At 34.9% G+C, this 19,725-nt stretch overlaps 1 protein-coding gene across 6 annotated transcripts in view; it reads right to left on the bottom strand.

Annotated features, from left to right (window-relative positions):
• Positions 1–19,725, bottom strand: part of Vps13D (vacuolar protein sorting 13D) — a 571,041-nt gene that overhangs the window by 497,706 nt on the left and 53,610 nt on the right. For all 6 annotated transcript variants that reach the window (XM_081740126.1, XM_081740128.1, XM_081740131.1 and 3 more), the window contains exon 5: positions 13,597–13,839. In XM_081740126.1, the coding sequence (XP_081596252.1) occupies positions 13,597–13,839 (243 nt within the window). The remainder of the gene's footprint in view (positions 1–13,596; positions 13,840–19,725) is intronic.

The following is a 19,725-nucleotide window of genomic DNA, read 5'->3' on the forward strand; positions in this document are numbered from 1 at the left end:
TGAAACGTAACGAACTCGACCCATTTTTGACGCGGTTGATCGCAAGTGATGAAAAGTGAATAACGCACAAACAATGTGCGAAAAAGATCGTGATCGAAGCGAGAAGTTTCAAAGTCTGTGGCAAAACTTAACACTGGCGCCCGGGAATGTAACGCTGTGCGTTTGGTGCAGTTGGAAGGGCATCGTGCATCACGAGCTACTGTCGTTGGACAAACCAATAGACTCGAATCTGTACTGCTGACAACTAGCACGAGTGCATCTAGCAACTAAAAAGAAATGACCAGAATTGGGCAACAGAAAGGATAACGTATAGCACGCTGACAATACCAGACTGCATACTCTAATGACTCGTGAGAAGTTTTAATTCATCCACCGTTTAGCTCGGACCTGGCATCAACAGATTATTATTTGTCTCGATCTCTGCAGAACTTCCTAAATTGTGTTAAGTTTCAAATAAGGCCTGTGAAAAGGATGTGTCACATTTTTTTGTCCAAAAGCCACGGAACTTCTATACCAATGGGATTATTCGGTGTTGCCAGAAAAATTGTACGGCACCGAACAAAATATTGTATACGTAGTTTGATAATATTATTTTCAAATTACAATAAATCTATTCTAAATTTGAAGTTTCAAAGGCTCAATATTTTTAATAATAATTTATTTATTTATTTTGAGTGTTGCAAGCAATTCTTACGCAAAAATGTAGCGCTGTGCAAAAAATCAATGTACAGTCATTTACAATAGACTGGAAAAATATTATAATACAGTACATAAAATACTGATACAAGATAATTGTCAACTAAGTAGATTAAGCCCCTTATAAGAAGGTTAAAATATTCAAATTTCCAAAGTTCAAGCTGATTTTCAAAATAAGATTAAAATTAAAACAGTCAATTGCTTAACATGCCATTTTAAGAAAAATATAAATTAAAAATGAAATGAAATGAAATCTTTTAAGTTTTACGTCCCACAGTTATGTCGGTTAGGCTAAAGGAGACAGTGATGATGAGAAATGAATGAAGAAAGTGAGAGGAAACGGAAGAACTCCGAGAAAATCCACGCACATGGTGTTTGTCCAATACAAATTTCACTTGGCACGAGCTGGGATCAAACCAAGGACCCCATGCACTAGAGATGAACGCTCTACCACTGAACCACCGCAGCCCCAAATATAAATTAAATTTCCACTTAAAAGAACTAATCGATCTTCCTTAAAATTACATATCCAGCACGCATAACTTTAACATCATATTACTGTCAAATTTGTAACACAAATATTGATTGGTTAAAATATACTGAAAATCCACATCTATATATATAAAAGAGAACGTACAAATCCTTTGTCCGCTCATCACGCTAATACGGCTGAACCAATTTCTTTTATTTTTGGGGGGTTATTAGGATTTGGACCCTAGATGGTTTTTACCATATCACTTTAATTTTCAATTACCAGTGTCTTGAGATAATTGACCATTCAGGTGTCCATTACGTACAAATCCTTTGTTAGTTCATCATAGGTATAAAAATAAACGTATTTATATGCAACCCGCATGACCGTGTCACTCGGCGGGTTAACATAAATGACAGGCGTTATAATGGTTTTTATCATATCACTTGAAAGCGAAAAAGTAAAAATTATCTAAGTAACAAAGTTTATTGCGTTCGGGGGTGACCGCAGCGAAGCGGGGCGGGTTAACATAAATGACAGGCGATATAATGTTAACATTTAGTGCAATCTTCTATGGTTTTTATCATATCACTTGAAAGCGAAAAAGTAAAAATTATCTAAGTAACAAAGTTTATTGCGTTCCGGGGTGACCGCAGCGAAGCGGGGTGAACGCTGCTAGTTAACAATAAAAACGAAACTGGCAGGTAAATTGTCATAAGTTAAAATAGTTTATTCTATGTGAGAACTTCCTCCATCATTAATATATGTTCAGTTTAAATTATTATAAGAGTTTATCACACTTCTTACTATTTTACACTTCGACTTTAATGTAACTAACGTTGATCGATTACTCCAGCACTCTTCTTCCCATTATGTTTAAAAAATATTTGTTTTCCAATACCATTCGAAAAGAGGGTTTATCAATATACTTCTTTCTTTTTTGGGAGAGTTTAAAGCCCCCCAATAATTTAACCACTATTTGTGGCTATATGAATAATAATTCGTTCTTATTTAATAAGATTAATTTTATAAAACATTTCTGTATCTCTTCAATTATTTTGTAAGTGTATTAAGTAAACTGTCCTAGATGATTAAATCAAATTCTAGTTTCGGTTCAGTGGAAACAACCATTTTTTAAACCAGGTCACTGATTCAATAAGAAACCTATTGTTTTGCTCTTCGATCATACTTCATCATTTAATATGGTCTATACAGGGTGGACCATTATCTTTACACGTCCTTGTTTGTAACTTCTAAACTAAAACATAAAAATCGAGAGAATTTTGTAACTTGCAAATATCAACATGGGAATATTGTTCGCCATACTCTGCAATATCACAAGATTAACAGTGATGCCAATCCAACATAAATTTCTTTTAATGACAGTACGTCAGATTATTACATATTTCAAATCTACATGCCAAACGAAAGTTTTCAACACTATATTTATTACCCAGTGTTAGTACTAGCTATGCTACAGTATCACAAACATCCGTAAACATTCAAACTTTTAAGACTTTTACAACAATAATAACGCAAGGGAGAAGGATATGTTGATTTACATCTCAAGGACCTTAGTATCAAGTCAATGGCCATCCATCATATGGCGTATTTATAACACACAGGAAACCAAGTTACAAGAGATTCAAAATCCGACTTCCTTCAAAATATTCACTTTGAAAAAGCTCTTAGATAGGGATCATATCCAATCACATAGACTGTTTTCAATAAACGGAAAGATTTTAATACCTCTTACAGCAACTTGATATCTCAACTCGTTACAGAGATATGATAAACACATGGTAAAGTTTAAAACATTGCCTAAAATTATATACTTTTGAGAACTTGTAATTATAAGCAACAAAAACTGTTGTGTATTGTCAAAGAAGACGAAATCAACGATTTTTAAAGAGAATGTTTTACAAATACACCCTTTAAGTAGTATAACAATCTCTACGGATGTTTTTCATATTTCCAAAACGAGCTGACATATTACATTGATGAAAATGTTCAGTTTATGTGATTGGATGTGATATTTATCTAAGCACTTTTTCCAAATAAAATCGTTTTAAGGTAGTCAAATTTTCAATTCTCTGTAACTTCATTTTTACATGTTAGAAATACGTTACATAATGGTCATAATATACAACACTAAGGTACATCGATGTGCATTGACACGTCCGCCTCCCTTGCATTATTATTATTGCAGAGACCACCAAAATTTGGGTGTTTACGAATGCTTGTGATACTGTAGTGTCCTTAGTTTGTAACAATGAATAACAAATGTAGTGATGTAGATTTTCGTTTGGCATGTAGATTTGAAATATGTAGTAACCTACCGTATTGTCATTTCAAAAATACAACTTTATGTTGTGTTGACATCATTTTTAATCTTGTGGTATTGCAGACTATGTCAAACAATGTTTTCTTGTCGATATTTGCAGGTTAAAATTTAATTTAATATTATCTATTAGCGTAAAAGTTGCAAGGGTGTTTCAACATAAAAGATCCACCCTGTATACATAAAAATATCTATGTATGTTCCAGCACAACTCTAGAACGCCTGGAGTAATTTCAACAATACTGGTATATATATATATATATAGGATGTCCCAAAAGTAATGGCGAAAAATGAAACCACAGACTCCTGATATCAAAACAAGCAAAGAAGTTTATATGACATATAGTCTGAAAATGGACAGGGACGGAACTAGAAAGCTACGAATGTGGGGGGGAAAGGAACTTCACACCTGCCTATCGGTATAATAAGTCAGAAATACATAAAGCCAGGTCAGAATACATAAAAATCATCGGCCTGGTAAGTTAAATACATGTACAAATGCTTGGCGTAACTGTGCAAGGAATTCCCCACACATCGTCAGAGGATTCCCGGAATAACTTTCCGGAACGGGTAATGCAACGGTGCAATGAAGATGGACAAAATACACTACGAAGTTGTTGTCATCCATGAATGACAACAAAATGGCAGTCAAAGCAAAGTGCACCTAGCATGGTTGTACTATCCTTAGACACAGTGTGGGAATTAAAGGATATGTTACCGGGAGGATGAAGTGTACATCCGTGAAAATTAACATGGCGAAATTCAAACTTACGGAAAACGTACAGTTCTACAGAGGGGCATATCCAGCTCATCCTCCCTGATTTTTGTGTATTTCTCAACACCCTTCCTAGCTTCTATCACACGGTGTCTATTGAGTTTAATTTTCAATATTCCAGTATATTTCCAGTATATTCAATATAATCAGCAAAATTCCAATACCTAATATAAGGACTTTCTTAAAAGTTCTTTAGGAATAATCACTCTCTTGATGATTTTAGGTTTGTACTTGTTTTACCATCGAAAGAATATTTTGATGATTTTAATAAATTTATTTAGCCTTGATTTTTTTTAAATACAATGATTTTTTAACATTTCTAAAGGGGCCTCCCAATTCCCCTCACAGCCCTCCATTCCACCCATTGCTTTAAATGTCCAATTACAAAATGTATATAACTTTTCATTTGCAAAAAAATTCAATCTCAATGGATACACCATTGTTTCTAAGACTATTAAAATAATTACAAAAAAAAAAAAGGATTGTTGACAAATTACGTTTCGTGGTTTTTCCAGTATGTGGATCAGATTTCCAGTATATTTCCAGCATTTCAAGTATCAAAATTAAATTCCAGTTTAATTTAAGTATTTCCAGTATCAGTAGACACCTTGTATCATTGTTCTGGTAAGCAGGTGTGAAGTTCCTTTCCCCCACTTTCGGAGCTGTCTTAGCTCCGTCCCTGTCAATTTCCGGACTATACGTCATATAAACTTTTTTTTTTACTTGTTTTGGTGCCAGGAATCTGTGGTTTCATTTTTCGCCATTACTTTTGAAACACCCTGTATATATATTGCACAAGACACCTAAAGCTGCAAGTAATAAATGATCGAAGAAAAAGATATTAATGTCCATCTGTAGTTTTCGTGACAGCTGTGATGAATAGTGAGACTTTCAACGCTGTTTAAGTCCAAATCCAGCCCCATCAGCATGGGAGTGAGAAGAAGCGAAAAGTGGTGGTGGTAAGTGACTGACACGCAAAAATAATCGAAAATGAGTGATATGGGGTATGGCCAAATTTCTATATTTTCACTATGTCCAATAATACAAAATTAATGTAATTACGAGGCGCATCCAGAAAGTAAGTTTCCCACGCATCCCATAGCTAGGAAACCGTATGTTGCGCGAAGCGACTGCGTGTACGTAAGAGTAAGGTCCTAACATGGTGCATGCGCCAGCAGAACTTCCCTAATTCTCTCAGTAGCGTCGTGGAAGTGACTGACGATTGGAGTTCCTATTCCAGCTCCCGCCGCGTGTGAAGTGCGAGCAGTGATAAAGTTTTTGAATGCACAGGGCATAGCACCGATTGAAATCCATCGTCAGCTGTATCGTTGCAAAAATGTCAATACTGACCCTGTGCACCTTGCTTTGTGCTCTAGGGTCAGTTGCTTCAACACAAAACTTCTTGATTAACACGCACTCCGTGACAGTGGTGTGCAATAAGGAGCGGAAAATCTGCAGGAACTGCTTGCTCATGCCGTTAGGCCCATGGACCTGGCACAGCTAACGATGGATTTCGATTGATGCTATGCCCTGCGCATTCAAAAACTTTATCACTGCTCGCACTTCTCACGCGGCGGGAGCTGGAATAGGAACGTCCATCTTTAACCACTGCCACGACGCTACTGAGAGCACTAGGGAAGTTCCGCTAGTGCATGTGCCATGCTAGGACCTTACTCTCTCACGTACACGTAGTAACTTCGCGCAACATACCGTTTCTAGCTATGGGACGCGTGGGAAACTTACTTTCTGGATGCGCCTCGTAATACATAGTATTTAGATTACCATTTTTAATGGTAAGAAATTTTTTTTCTTGTACAATTGGTTTGTTACAAATTTTGTCTTGGTACCACATGATTAGTAAACATCTATTATTCGGCCACTGCAAAGACTTCTTGAGAAATTCTCAAGTTGAAGTAACCGCCACTCATTACTCAGTAAATCCAAGTCAATGCTGAGGGAAAGAACTTTTGCCAGATTTGTAATATACGTGACTCTCAAATGACTTCACATTTTCCGGATGAAGACAAGTATTTAAGTTGTAGGGAAATTTTAATGGTTTTCCCTATATTTATATATGCCACGTTGTGAGACTTTACATTTTTCTTGAAACTAAGCACATCCTTCTCCTTTCAGCTTCTTCCTTGCTTCTTCTCCACACTCCAATTCACTAACAGGTATTCCTCACAGTACTTTCACCCAGTTCAGTCAAAGACGTAACAACTTATTTCTTCACAAATCGGAACAACAAAACCTTGGTAACAGTTTAAAGTTTAGAGTACAGAACAAGTACAAGGAGCTCTTCCTTCTGAAGCACTTCTGTGATATCCTTGAAAAGTTTTGCACTTGAGATTACAAAATTTAACTACACTTTCGTTGATGTCTCTTTCAAAATTTTAGGAACTAACTTGTATTTTCCAGTAGCCATGAGGTTTGATTTCCTTAGAGGAAGAAACATGAGGAAGTACTCTTGCAGAGCACTGAGGAGTTCAAGAATTTTTCACATGATTTTTCAAGTGTAAGCCACCTTGAACTTACATGTTTGATAAATCTATGTTTAGGCAATCCTAACTTACTGACAATCTTAGTGAAATCTTTCCACCTTCATGGCCAACCCTCGAAAAAATAGTACACATCGATGACAAAATCACTCATTTCAACTCCAAATTCTTGGAGTCGTTTTTGGAACGCGTTACGAACTTTGTATATGTTACATGTTCCTATATCAAGCAAAACCCTTTTCCTAAATGTTTTCATGTCCCCATTTATCATTCTGTGAACCTTTTTATTGGCATTTGGTCCATCACTATCTAACATCAAGAGTTTCTCTCTGGAAAGGTTTGCATTGTCCATTGCTAGATTTGTTTTTCACAAGTTGTTTTTCTGTGGTTCTTCCTAGGTAAAATGACTCCACATGGCCAGTTTCAATACGAAAAAATCAGTTTATCCCCCAAAAAGTAACTTTTAGTGGCCAACTTGAAAAAAGTAACTTTTATTATATAATTAAAAAAAAAAAAAAAGTGACTCGCCATGATCCCTGAAAGTGGCATTCCTGAGTTGCTCAAGTTCAGGTCCATTGGCACGAGGGTCAGAAGATGTGAAAAATAAAATGTCAAAATCGACGTTATACACGTATGTTATTGCAATTGCATCACGGGAAAACGGCTGACTCGTTTGGATTGGAATGAATTCTGGAACACAGTATCTACCTCAAGATGTCATCCATATCGTAAGTAGATAGGGAGGTTCAAATTTCTGTAGCAAAAATAAATTATCTTACGGAATTTTATCATTACACTTTCACTGAAATGTGTACCATGAAGAGGAGAAAAGATTCAAATACAGGGTGGCCCAAAAGTAGGTATACACCTCTGCGCTGATCAAATATAACATTCTAGTTTATGAGTTTATTTGCTTCAGCTCTTCCGAGTTTAAGATTTAAGTAAAAACACATTAAGAGCAAATAATAAAGAAATTAAGTCTACCTGATGGATAACAATAAGAAATTATATAAAATGCGATGAGCTGATCAGTACGGTATTGTATGCCTACTTTTAGGCCACCCTGTATTTTCCATAAACACATTCTTCCGGTGCAAAAGAAGTGGCATTTCAGCAGCAGCAGCAGCAGCAGCAGCAGTGGTGGTGGTGGTGGTGGTGGTGGTGGTGATGATGATGATGATGATACTACTACTACTGCTACTACTAGTAGTAGTAGTAGTAATAATAATAATAATAATAATAATAATAATAATAATAATAATAATAATAATAATAATAATAATAATAATAATAATAATAATAATAATAATAATAATGATTTTTACATAAATAAATAATTTTTCTTATATCTGTACACACAGTAACAGTAGAAATATAATTTCCTTAGAAAATCACTGATTGACTTTTTACACGAGATCAAAAATGCAGACAATGTAAAAACGAATACTAGAAATGGGTCAGAATTTTAGGCTGGTAGACAACTAGAACAAAATATTGATAAATTAACCCTCTTAAGCAATTAACCCTTTTAAACTCTTTGCAACACCGTATGTTGCAAGAAAGAAAAATTCTTGTAATTTGACGGGTATTTATATGTATTTAATTACAACGTTAAGTCCGGGTTATGCAACCCTTCTTACCTATAAGGTTACGACCTAATCTATATATACGCATGTGTGTACTAAGTAGATCCATTTATCTTGATATGCCCTTGTAACTTTAAAATTAATTGATGCACATATCGACAGCGGGGAGCAGTGTTTGACGTACTCCTCAACAGTACTAGTAGCACCTCCATGGCACTACATCAGCTTAGTACAAATTTGAAATCTACATGTAAAACGAAAACATATAACCCCAGACTTATTATGCAGTGTAGCAAACTAAAGTCGCAACAGTATTACAAATATAGAAATACAGTCAAACTTTGGAGGTTTCAGATTTCTACAACAGCAACTATGCAAGTGATACTGACGGGGTAAGGCACATCCAAAGTACCTTAATGTCGAATACTACGGTCATCATATGACGTATTTCGAACAATTAGAAACGAAGTTATAAGGAATTGAAAATATGATTTTTTTCAAAGAATTTTATTTCGAAAAAGTATTCAAATAACTATCACATCCAACTACGTAGACGGTTTTCAATAGACATAAACATCACAATGCTATTTACAGCAATTTGATATATTGCTTAAAATGGCCTATTATGACACTACAACAATACAAGATGACATTGCTTCTATGACATTATAACAATACTTTTTAGTAGGTCTAATTAAAATAGCTAACGCAGTTACATAATTTTAGCAATGTTGCAAAATTTTACACGTACTTACTATACCTCTAGAACGGTTTGGGATATCAAGCAGCTGTAAACGGCACTATGATCTTCTCATCTATTGAAAGTAATTCATGCAATTGGATGGAATATTTATTTAAGCAGTTTTTCGAAATAAAGGCCTTTGAAAAAACAAAAGTCAAATTTCCAATCCCTTGAATCCGTTTCTATATATTCGAAATCCTTCATATCCTTGTCACAGTATTAGACAGTAAAGTACTTCGGATGTGCATTGTCCTGTTCATCTCGCCTGCATTGTTACTGCTAAAGAGGCCACCCGAATTCGGATGTTTACGATACTGTAGCGTCCTTAGTTTGTAGCACTGAAAATCAAATCTGATATTGCTACATGTAGATTTGAAATATGCAATAACCTGACGTAGTGCCATTTGAAAAAATATAACTTTATGATGAACTGTCAACACTGTTTACTTCTGGTATCGCAGAGTATGTCAAAGAATGTTCCCCTGCCGATATTCGCATGGTACTTGAATTTCAGATTTTTTTGTCTATTAGTTTAAAAGTTACAAGGGTGTATTAAGATAAGAGGTCCAACATGTGTATATGAAAACATACTCCCTCTCTCTCACTCTCTTCCCGACTATCTCAAAAGTCAGTCATATTTTATACAACGTTTCTGGTTAGGAAACCTGTATCTTCATACATACACACAGTACGTCAAAGAAATTTGGCAAATATATGGCCTAGGATGACTACGGCAAATTTTCCCAAATTTTACCCGATTTATGGACAAGACACATGTATATGGCATCAATCGAAATACCCCCTCGTCAATAGTAGTAGAGAAAACTGAATTTGGCACATATCCAACTCATGAACAGGCAAGCTGCATGTTACATGTGGCTCCCATGTACATGTTACCTACATGTATCTCTCTTCTGCCGTATATATACATGGAACATACATGTCTTATGCGTGTACACCTGTGACACGCAAATTTTATGTACATTTAATGCCATGTACTTTACATGTATATTCCGCTAACACGCTCACTAATTCGCCTGTATTTCACATGTATTTAACATGTCAACTACATTTTTATCAAATGAAAAGCAGCTGTCGTCAGATCCTCATGAGATAACGTATATGTCAACTACATGAAATATGTCGGTTGCGTACATGTCTTTCCGCTCTCTACATGTTGTTTATACGAATTTTTCACGTTGCAAGGTTGCAACCCTATCAACATGAAAACTACCTGTTTCCGTGAAATGAAGATGCAATGATCTTGAAAACAATCAATACCTGTCTCATGCGTTTAAAAGTGTTCCATTTTCAGGCGCATGTACAGGCGCCTGTAAAAATATGCCTGTCTATGCATGTTTCACAGGCGCCTGTAAACCACCTGCATTTTCTGTCTGTGGTAGTGAAATTGCCTATGTTGATCGAAATAATACGTGTTTCTTAAATATCTCATCAGTATCAGTGTTCATGAAGTGTTTGAAGGCTTTTTGCTACATGAAGTTCTCTATTATGAAAATTTTTGAGGAAACATGCAATGTTTTGTACATGGAACTGCCTGTAAAAGCCTGTCCGATTTTGACAGGCGCCTGTTTCGGCGAAAACACATGTAAAGAAAATATTACAGGCACATTGTCTTCAGGTGATATGCATGTCGAAAAAGTATTAAACTTCTGTTGGAAATTTTGCACGGAAACACGCGCTGTACAGAGCCTGTACATTAAAATGAGAACATGCAATGTACATGTAGTCACTCACATGCAAGTAAATGGAGGGAATATGTGCATGTAAAGTACTCTGAATGGATTGTTGATAACATTCACAATACAGTAAGAATGAAAAGTACAAGGAAGGTGCCTGTTTATCAACGTGTAATATACATGTGTGACATTCGTATTACATGTCAATATCATGTATTAGCGTATAGCATGGAAAACGCATGATGTAGAATATGTTATTTTACATTTATCATTTTCGTGTACATGCGGAGTGTGTAACTCCCGTACGTGCAGTGTAAAGGCAACGTACAGGTGAACGGGAACATGCAATAATCATGATTGCCAATAAATGGATTAAACAGATACGTGTGGTGAACAAGGTGGATTGGAGCAAAACATTCACATTATAGGCATAGGAGACATGCAATATTCAGGCACAAATCTCCAGTTCGACATTCGCTATGCAAGGTCCTGACACATGTATAATTTATGGGATTACAACTGAATACATTGCCTGTATTATCTCCGTGTAAATGCGAAGTGTGAACCCGCCTATATGCAATGTACAGGTAAACGGAAAATGTAATGATCATGATTGCCAATAAATGGGTTAAACAGGTACATGCAATGAACAAGGTTGATTGGAGTGAATCATTAATGCTACAGGTGTAGGAAATATGTAATATTCAGGCACCAAGTCTCCAGTTTGTCATGCACATATGCAAGGTTCTGACACATATATAGTACTTAATGCGATGTACTTTACATGTATATTCCGCTAACACGCCCACTAATTCGCTAACACCTGTATTTCACATGTATTTAACATGTTAATTACATTCTTATCAAATGAAAAGCAGCTGTCGTCAGATCCTCATGAGGTAACGTAAATGTCAACAACATGGAATATGCCGGTTACGTACATGTCTTTCCACTCTCTACATGTTGTTTACACGCATTTTTCAAGTTGCAAGGTTGCAACGCTATCAACATGAAAACTACCTGTTTCCGTGAAATGAACATGCAATGATCGTGAAAAAAAAATCGATACCTGTCGTACGCGTTTAAACGTGTTCCATTTTCAGGTGCATGTACAGACGCCTGTAAAAATACACCTGTTTATGCATGTTTCACAGGCGCCCGTTAACCACCTGTATTTTCTGTCTGGGCTATCAAAACAAGAAGAAGAAGAAGAAGCATTTTTTTATGAATGCCTATTTAAAGTGTGAATGCATCTGTGTTTATTCTGTTTCTGTCGCTATTCGTTTTTAAAGCAGTGAGAAGCCCTGTGTTTTGATGTATATAATTTTCAGAATATAATGCTAAGTAAGAAACGTGTTGTTGAAGACGACGACATCATTGAACACCTGCTTAGTTCCAGTGATAATGATTCTGAGGTTTCTTTATCCAATATTTCTGATTTCTCTGATTCTGATTAAGATAATGCGAGTGAAATGGAAGATGTTGCTGGTACCTTGTGGACAAGACTACATACGTGCGTGTTACCAGAATTGTCTTGTATCAATAGCAGTTTGCAACTGGATGTGGATGATAAGGATAATGCTCTGGAATTGTTGAAGTTACATTTCTCAGATGATCTTGTGCAGTTGATCATGCATGAAATCAATAGATTTGCAAGTCAAACGATGTCGCCAAAAAAAAAAAGGCCTCCTGAAGAAGAGAAGGCGACTTTGCGAGAAGCGATACATACACAAATGAAATGTGGTTGTTCTTGGCAATTCCAAATCTTCAGGGACTTGTGTGGAAACCCGAACTCCCTATGCATTACAGCAAAAAGATGATATTGGAGACATCAGCTTTTGGACAAATTATGCTATACAACAGACTTGTTTTGCTCAATAAATACTTGCATTTTGATGATAATTCAAAACATGCACCGATTTCAATCGAAAATTGTGGAAAATAAAGTCTGTACTAGACGCCCTTGTAAATCTCTGTATATACCGGAAAGAGAACTGTCTGTTGATGTAAATTTGATGTTGTGGAGAGGATGGTTGTCATGGGCTCAATGCATTCAGATAAAATGAAGTAGATTTGGAATTAAGAACAAGTATATTACTCTGTAACCTAACCTAACCAAGTTGCTGCTCAGAGTTCTCCATTCAGTAATAAATACGAAAGAAATAAGCAACATTGAAGTGATGATGATAGGAATGATGATAATGATTGTGATAGTGATGATGATGATATTTAACAATAATAGTAAATACAATACTAAGTGTTCCTTGAAGGTATAGCAAGCAATATATACACAAAATTGATGTTGTAAGCTATGCGCAGAGGTTCTCAAAAAATTACACACTACCAAAAGGGTTTCACTCGGGAAAATATACTGTAAGTGCTAGATTGACCGTGGCTGTAATAATACATCGAACACAGGGAAGGGGTTAAAAATCGAGATTTCGATTCAACGATGACGCAAATACATCGTTGGTGATTAATGTTGAGTATTACCTTTATACAGAGAAAAGTTATAGTACTAACATGTGCAACTAAAATTATCTATGTCCTTTAATAAGGAAAACATTCTAATTTTTGTTTTACTTTCGGTAAACATGTCGATACTTTTATTATATGCTTAATAGGCTCACAATTCAGTCTAATATACGTCGAAACTGAAAGTTTCGTCATACTGTTTTCCTAGAAGAAGAGAGATGAGTAAAGTCTCTGAAATGACACAAAGTTACTTCTTCACGATTTAATTTTTAAATATCGTTAATTTTTTATATATATTTAAGATATTTACTTACCGCTAACTCTCCTAAAGGTAAGTCACCGAATAAGTCTGCTTTCATATCCCAATAAAAAGCCAAGGCTTGAAGTTCCATTAATTTGTACATAGTCCCCCCACTCTCCCAGGACATAAATTTGGGCATCCAGTTGTCATCACAGCTCTGAGCTGTGAGAGAATCTACAGTTATCCCCAATGCGAATGGCTGCCCAGCCACAGTTACATCGTCTTCATACCGGATATGAACATCCTTAATTTTAAGCTGAAAATACAAAATATGATTACTTACATTTAAGAAATTCGTTTTATTAACAACTTCTATAATAGAACTACCCTGTTTCATAATACACCTGTTCTATCCTGTTATAGATGGATAGTTTCGATATATTATACAATACTGCATAATTTTTATAATAGAGCAGAATCATTCTCATCAAACATAACAGTGGGGAAAAATCGAATAAAATCGGTTCAAGGAAATATTGAAAGATGTCATTCAGACATTCATCTCGCAGAACTGAAGTGAAACCCTGTAACAAAAAAATCAATCAGAATGGTAAGTCGTGAAATTGAATTCGGGACCGCCTGACTATGAAGTAAGAATCATGACCACTGGACTACGCATGCTTCGTATACATGAACTAACGTAGTATATACAAGAAAATTCACACATTAATCACTAATTTCTTGAAAAATAGGTTAAGATATCTTTAATGATGATTCAATACGCAAACAACAAGACAAACACTACTACAGCATTTAATTCAGTTATTCATTTCTTTTTATTTTATAGTCAGTCCAATAAATTTCTAATTGTAAACTTGTAAGGTTTACACGTCAATGGTTCAAAAACTACTGCACTGATTTCAATGAAATTTCAATATCTTTAATGGAATCATAAAAGAATTAAAGTTACCTATAATCACGCTGTGATCCATGGTACTGACTAATAACAAAAACAGCGAGCGAATTTGCACAAAAAATTATTACGTGAAAAATTTTACTATTATTACGAGTTTCTTTCGAACCGTTGGACATAGAACGAACTTTAATTTCCGAGGGCATACTTTCGGAGAATTAAATTTCATACACTTGTAAGAATTCACTATGACAGACGGAGCGGAGACCCTTAAAAAACTGGTGGTCATTTTAGTAAGGAACTTGGTACGTGGAGGTTTTTGGTACACAATAAACGAACACCACATTTACCTACATGAATTTTGGTAATTCCACCCCCAAAGGATATTTTTTCTTAATGGTCTCTACTTTGCCCAGCCTTGGTCAATTTCTTACGGTCTTATTTATCGCACACGCAATTTACCTCTGCCTTTTGGTCTCTTTATTACTCTCTTTTTCGTTCTTTATCTCTCTCCTCTCTTGGTTTTAATCCTCGGCAGGTCGAGGTGAGGCTCTATTTTTTTTAGCATGGTATCTAATTATTTAAGCCTTGCAGTTTTTTTTTTTTTTTACTTTTTACTTTTCCTTCTTTTTCTTTCTTTCTTTATTTATTATACACAACACACAACTTTACAAATGAAGAATAGACGAGAACAGAAAAGAATCCTGAACGATACGAAAGCTGAAAAGAGAAAAAGGTATATTAATAAAACGTTGAATCAGGTTATTTTTGGTTTCTAAATTCACTTACTTTGTTTCAATTTATGTTTGATTTTCTCATTGTGATTATTGTTTTATATTCTTTTTCCTTTTACCTTCCTTTACCACCAAAAATATTGCTGAAATACGTTCTTCTTTGACTTTGTTAGGAAACTGATGATTCCGAATTTCTATTTTTTACGTTTTTCCTACGTTTGTGTCCTTTGCCCTTGTCAGTATTTTAAAACTACGAAAATACTACAAAAAAGAGCACTACGTCACATTACACTAACACAAAACACACTAAGACGTGAAGTTCTATGCTCTTGGAATTCTTTAGAGCTAGGATTGTTTCTTATCACATATCTTCTATTTACGCTGTTCAGTCATTGAGTGTAAGTCTAATGCTGGCTTCCTCTTTTTCTTCCTTTTTTCTTTCTTTCCGTAACTTATTTTAGGATATGTCTGGCTACGAAATTAAATTTTCCATGCTTTTTTAGTTTTAATTTCATTCTGTCTGAGTTTATTTTTTATGTCTTTTATTTTATTGTTTGTTATATGTACATGCCAAATTTTTCGGAATCGGAAATTTCACTTTCCGGATTTCGGAACAATTCCAGAATTTAGAAAATTCCTACTTTTTCCGAAATCCGGAATTTTTCCGATTTTACTTACCGGATTCGAAATTGGTCATCCTTTAACCAATCCCAGAAAACATGCTGCGCGGAGTGTGGCTCTCCGCAGAAGCATCTATCATCATTGATTATATTCATCTTTTCCAAGTGAGTTTTAAATGGTCTATGTTCCCATACATATTCTATCAGTTCTATACTTAAATTGGGTATAATACTTCTGGTCCTACTGCCTTTGTGAGAATTTATCCACTCATTTTCCTATTTTGTTCTTACAATTTTTTCAAGGTTGTCCGTTTCAGGCATTTCCTCTGTTATTTCTACTACTTTACTTCTTTTGTTAGTTTTAATCCAGATTTTGATACATTTTCTAAGTATCTGAAGACGTATTGGTTCTCCATACGCAAGTAATTGTAGTGCTTCGTCAGAGATAGTTTTTATTATATAATTTGTTCTTATTAAAATTAGTTCTTCCACCGTTGTTACCGTTTCTTTTAACTCAATATTCATGAATGCCCGCGCCAAGTGAACTTTGTGGAGGACAAACGCTGTGTGCGTGGGTTTTCTCGGGGTTCTCCCGTTTCCTCCCCTTTCTTCATTCCACCATTTCATTCATTTCTCATAATCACCGTCTCCTTTAGCCTAACCGGCATAACTGTGGGACGTAAAACTTCATTTTCAATATTCATGAATATTCTATCCCCATGTACCTGCATAATTCTGTAAGACTGCCATTAAAATTCTTCTGTTATATAATTTAAAAACTTTTTGTCCAATCTAAAATCCTTTGTGGCGATTGTTAAACAATTTATTACTAATCTCTTTTGTTTCTTTCCATAGTTCTTTATCAACCCAGACTCTAAGATACTTAAATTTGTTTACACTTTTAAGTTGTTTCTTTGATTTTTATAATTAGACTTGTTTTCAAATCGTTTACAAAGACCGTGTATTTCGTTTTGTTGGCTAATGATTTTATCTTCCATGCATCACCTTTTTTAAAAAATTCTATTACTACTGTTTGTCCTTCTTTCTCTACTTCGTTTCTGGATGTTGCTAAAAAACAACTGCTGTATCATCAATGTATCCCACAATATCAAGGGTTTCTTGTATAAAACCTATATATTTCAAACATAGCTTTATTATTAAATCTTACATTAGCGAGCCCCATTTCGAACCCTGTGGGCACCCTTTTATGCTTACTGTTATTATGTTTCTTTCCGGTGCTCACATTATTTTCTTTTGCTACGGTAGTTTAGCATTGTCTTATACGGTGTCTTTCTTACTTCATATTTTTTAATTCTTTGAAGAAAGCAGGCCATCATAAATTAACGAATGTCCATTGATGTCAGCGTAAATCACAACTTGATATTTTTTATTTAACCTATTCGATCAATGCTATCGATCTCTCTAAAGCAGTTTGTGATTTTTTCTTCCCAAAATCAAAATTGTAATTTGTTATTTTCTAAAATTATCTTCCTGTTTATCCTTTCTGTTGGGAATGGAAATGGTTGGTAACGAACAACTTAAGTTTAGCGTCAAGTATGTGATCTTTAGAAAAAGAAGTATTCTATGTTAGCATGTTGTTTATAGATACTTGAAATTGGAATGGCTAATAAGTTATGAGGTTCGAAGTAGAGGAATTTATGATAAGAGGTCGGAATAATTGTGACTCGATATTGTGCTGTTACATGACAGTAATTAAATACGTGATACGGTAGAAGATTGAGTTATAATTATAGTTCATAAATTAGTAATTGTTCATTGTACAAGTTAAGCCTAACAATATCCCATTTACAACTTCACTTACATATTGAATTTTTCAATCACTACCACACTCTATTATTGTTTTCTCAAATAGTTTACTAATTATATATATTAAATATATGAATCGATAGGATTTCGGAACATCATCCATTTTCTCGTCTGATTCGTTAACAATTATGAAGGAATGGGCTAATTTAATCATCATATTTTTTTTTTCGGAATCGTTACACAGAATCACGAACCCTGGAATATCGAAGCGTTTAATGAACGAAGGTACGAATATATCAGTGGCACAAATTTCCTAACTCTTATCCAGAAGGGAAAGTAAATGTTATTACAAGGCATGAAATTTGGTTCACAGAGGTTTTACGACCATCTTCTTTACTTATATGAATTTCAGAAATTCTACCTCCAAGGGAATGGGGAAAATTAACTATTGTAATAATTCATTATTATAATAATAACTATAATTAACATAATGGTAATTTAACGATTGCTTCGGTTTGTATTCTCCCGTCGATCGTACGATGCTGTAATCGTTTTACTACTTCCCTCCCAGTACCTGGAAAGAGAAGCTTGAATGAGCATCACACACAGTTACTCTTGGTAACCTTCAAATTGCGATCTGGCCTGGAAGAGTAGTAAATATTACAAATCTTGGTCAAGGTAATCTCTGTTCGGGAACCTAATATATAAAAAGAAGAAAATTCAAAGACTACCCTGAAGGGTCGGACAATTAGACATTTTAATACACATAATACAGAGAAGGAAACAAATGTTGATGTGAATCTTAAATATGGAGAGGCTAAACTTCTCTTCTCTCCTAACGGGTGCATATAGTACATGCAATGATGTAGGAAGTGCATGAAATGTCAACCACCATACAAAAGAAATACGAATACGTTACTTGGATACTGAATATTTTTTGTATATATCCAGAATACTATATAAGGAAATATACATGAACACTTGTACGCATTAAGTGCAATATTATGATTATATGTGATTAAAACATTTAGTATTTTATCATTACTATTATGCTCTTTCACGGTTATTCTCACATTTCGAATCACACATTGATATTTATTTCAGAAGGGAGAGTACAATTCAGAAGGTTTGTAATGTACCATTACAACTATGTAATGTAATCTTCGTTCGGAGGGGCCCACTAATTTGATCACATACTGCACCATGCTATTTTTTTCTAAAATATGTTTCGATTTATATATGATATTCAATTGATTATAATTATACTCAGAATTAATGTGGAAACTTGGGATAATTTAGTAGCAACTATATTTTATGAAATAATATCTTTATTCGTACGTTATTTCATGATAATAGTTAGCATATGGATATTTCAAATAGGGAAAAATTGAAACCATCATCTTAACGCTATACAAAAAAACTAGGCCCGCTATTGGGCAGGAATTCTTGGATGAATCTACCAATCTAAATTCTGGCAGAATATTTTGGACCTCCCTCGTCCTTCTTCAGATGCCCATCCTCTCTGAAATCCAGTTTGATCCAGATTTTACCATTTCCTATTCGTTTCATATTCTCCGCCGCCAAAATTCATTGCTGTGATTGGAACTATTTCCGGAACTATGGTATTAAAGCGCGAGAATCTTCATTCCAGACCCGGCGTTGAACAAAGACACAACACAAGATATATATATATTGAGATGTATCGCTACAGACGCAGTAATATAAGGTAAAATTAGTTTCATCTTAGAAATTAAGATGTTGGAAGCCGAACTGAGCCCGAGACAGTAAAAAATTCAACCGTAAATTCGTTAAAACAGTGAAACATAGGAGTTGGCTTTGAAGACGCCGTTTGTAGATATAAATAGCGATGGACAGGATTGGCAGTGCCGTGTGGTTATTCTCAGTTTTAAATGAAGTTTCAGTGATCTAAACATTTAAATCTCCTTTTTATCCCTCCCGGATTTCCTGTTAAGGTTCGATAGGCCTATCATCATATAGCTTCAGTTGTGTACGTAGTGTGAATTTTTATTAATAATTACTAACATGGCGGTACGGTCAGGTTTAAAGTTGTTAGAGTAATTTCTACAATGTCAGTGTAAACAAAAACTAAGGGGCTCCCATCTACTCCTAACTTGAACGTCGTCCCAGTAAACATGGGTTGAACAAAA

The sequence above is a fragment of the Thermobia domestica genome, chromosome 15, assembly GCF_964235325.1.
Source record: "Thermobia domestica chromosome 15, izTheDome1.hap1.1, whole genome shotgun sequence".
NCBI lineage: Eukaryota > Metazoa > Arthropoda > Insecta > Zygentoma > Lepismatidae > Thermobia > Thermobia domestica.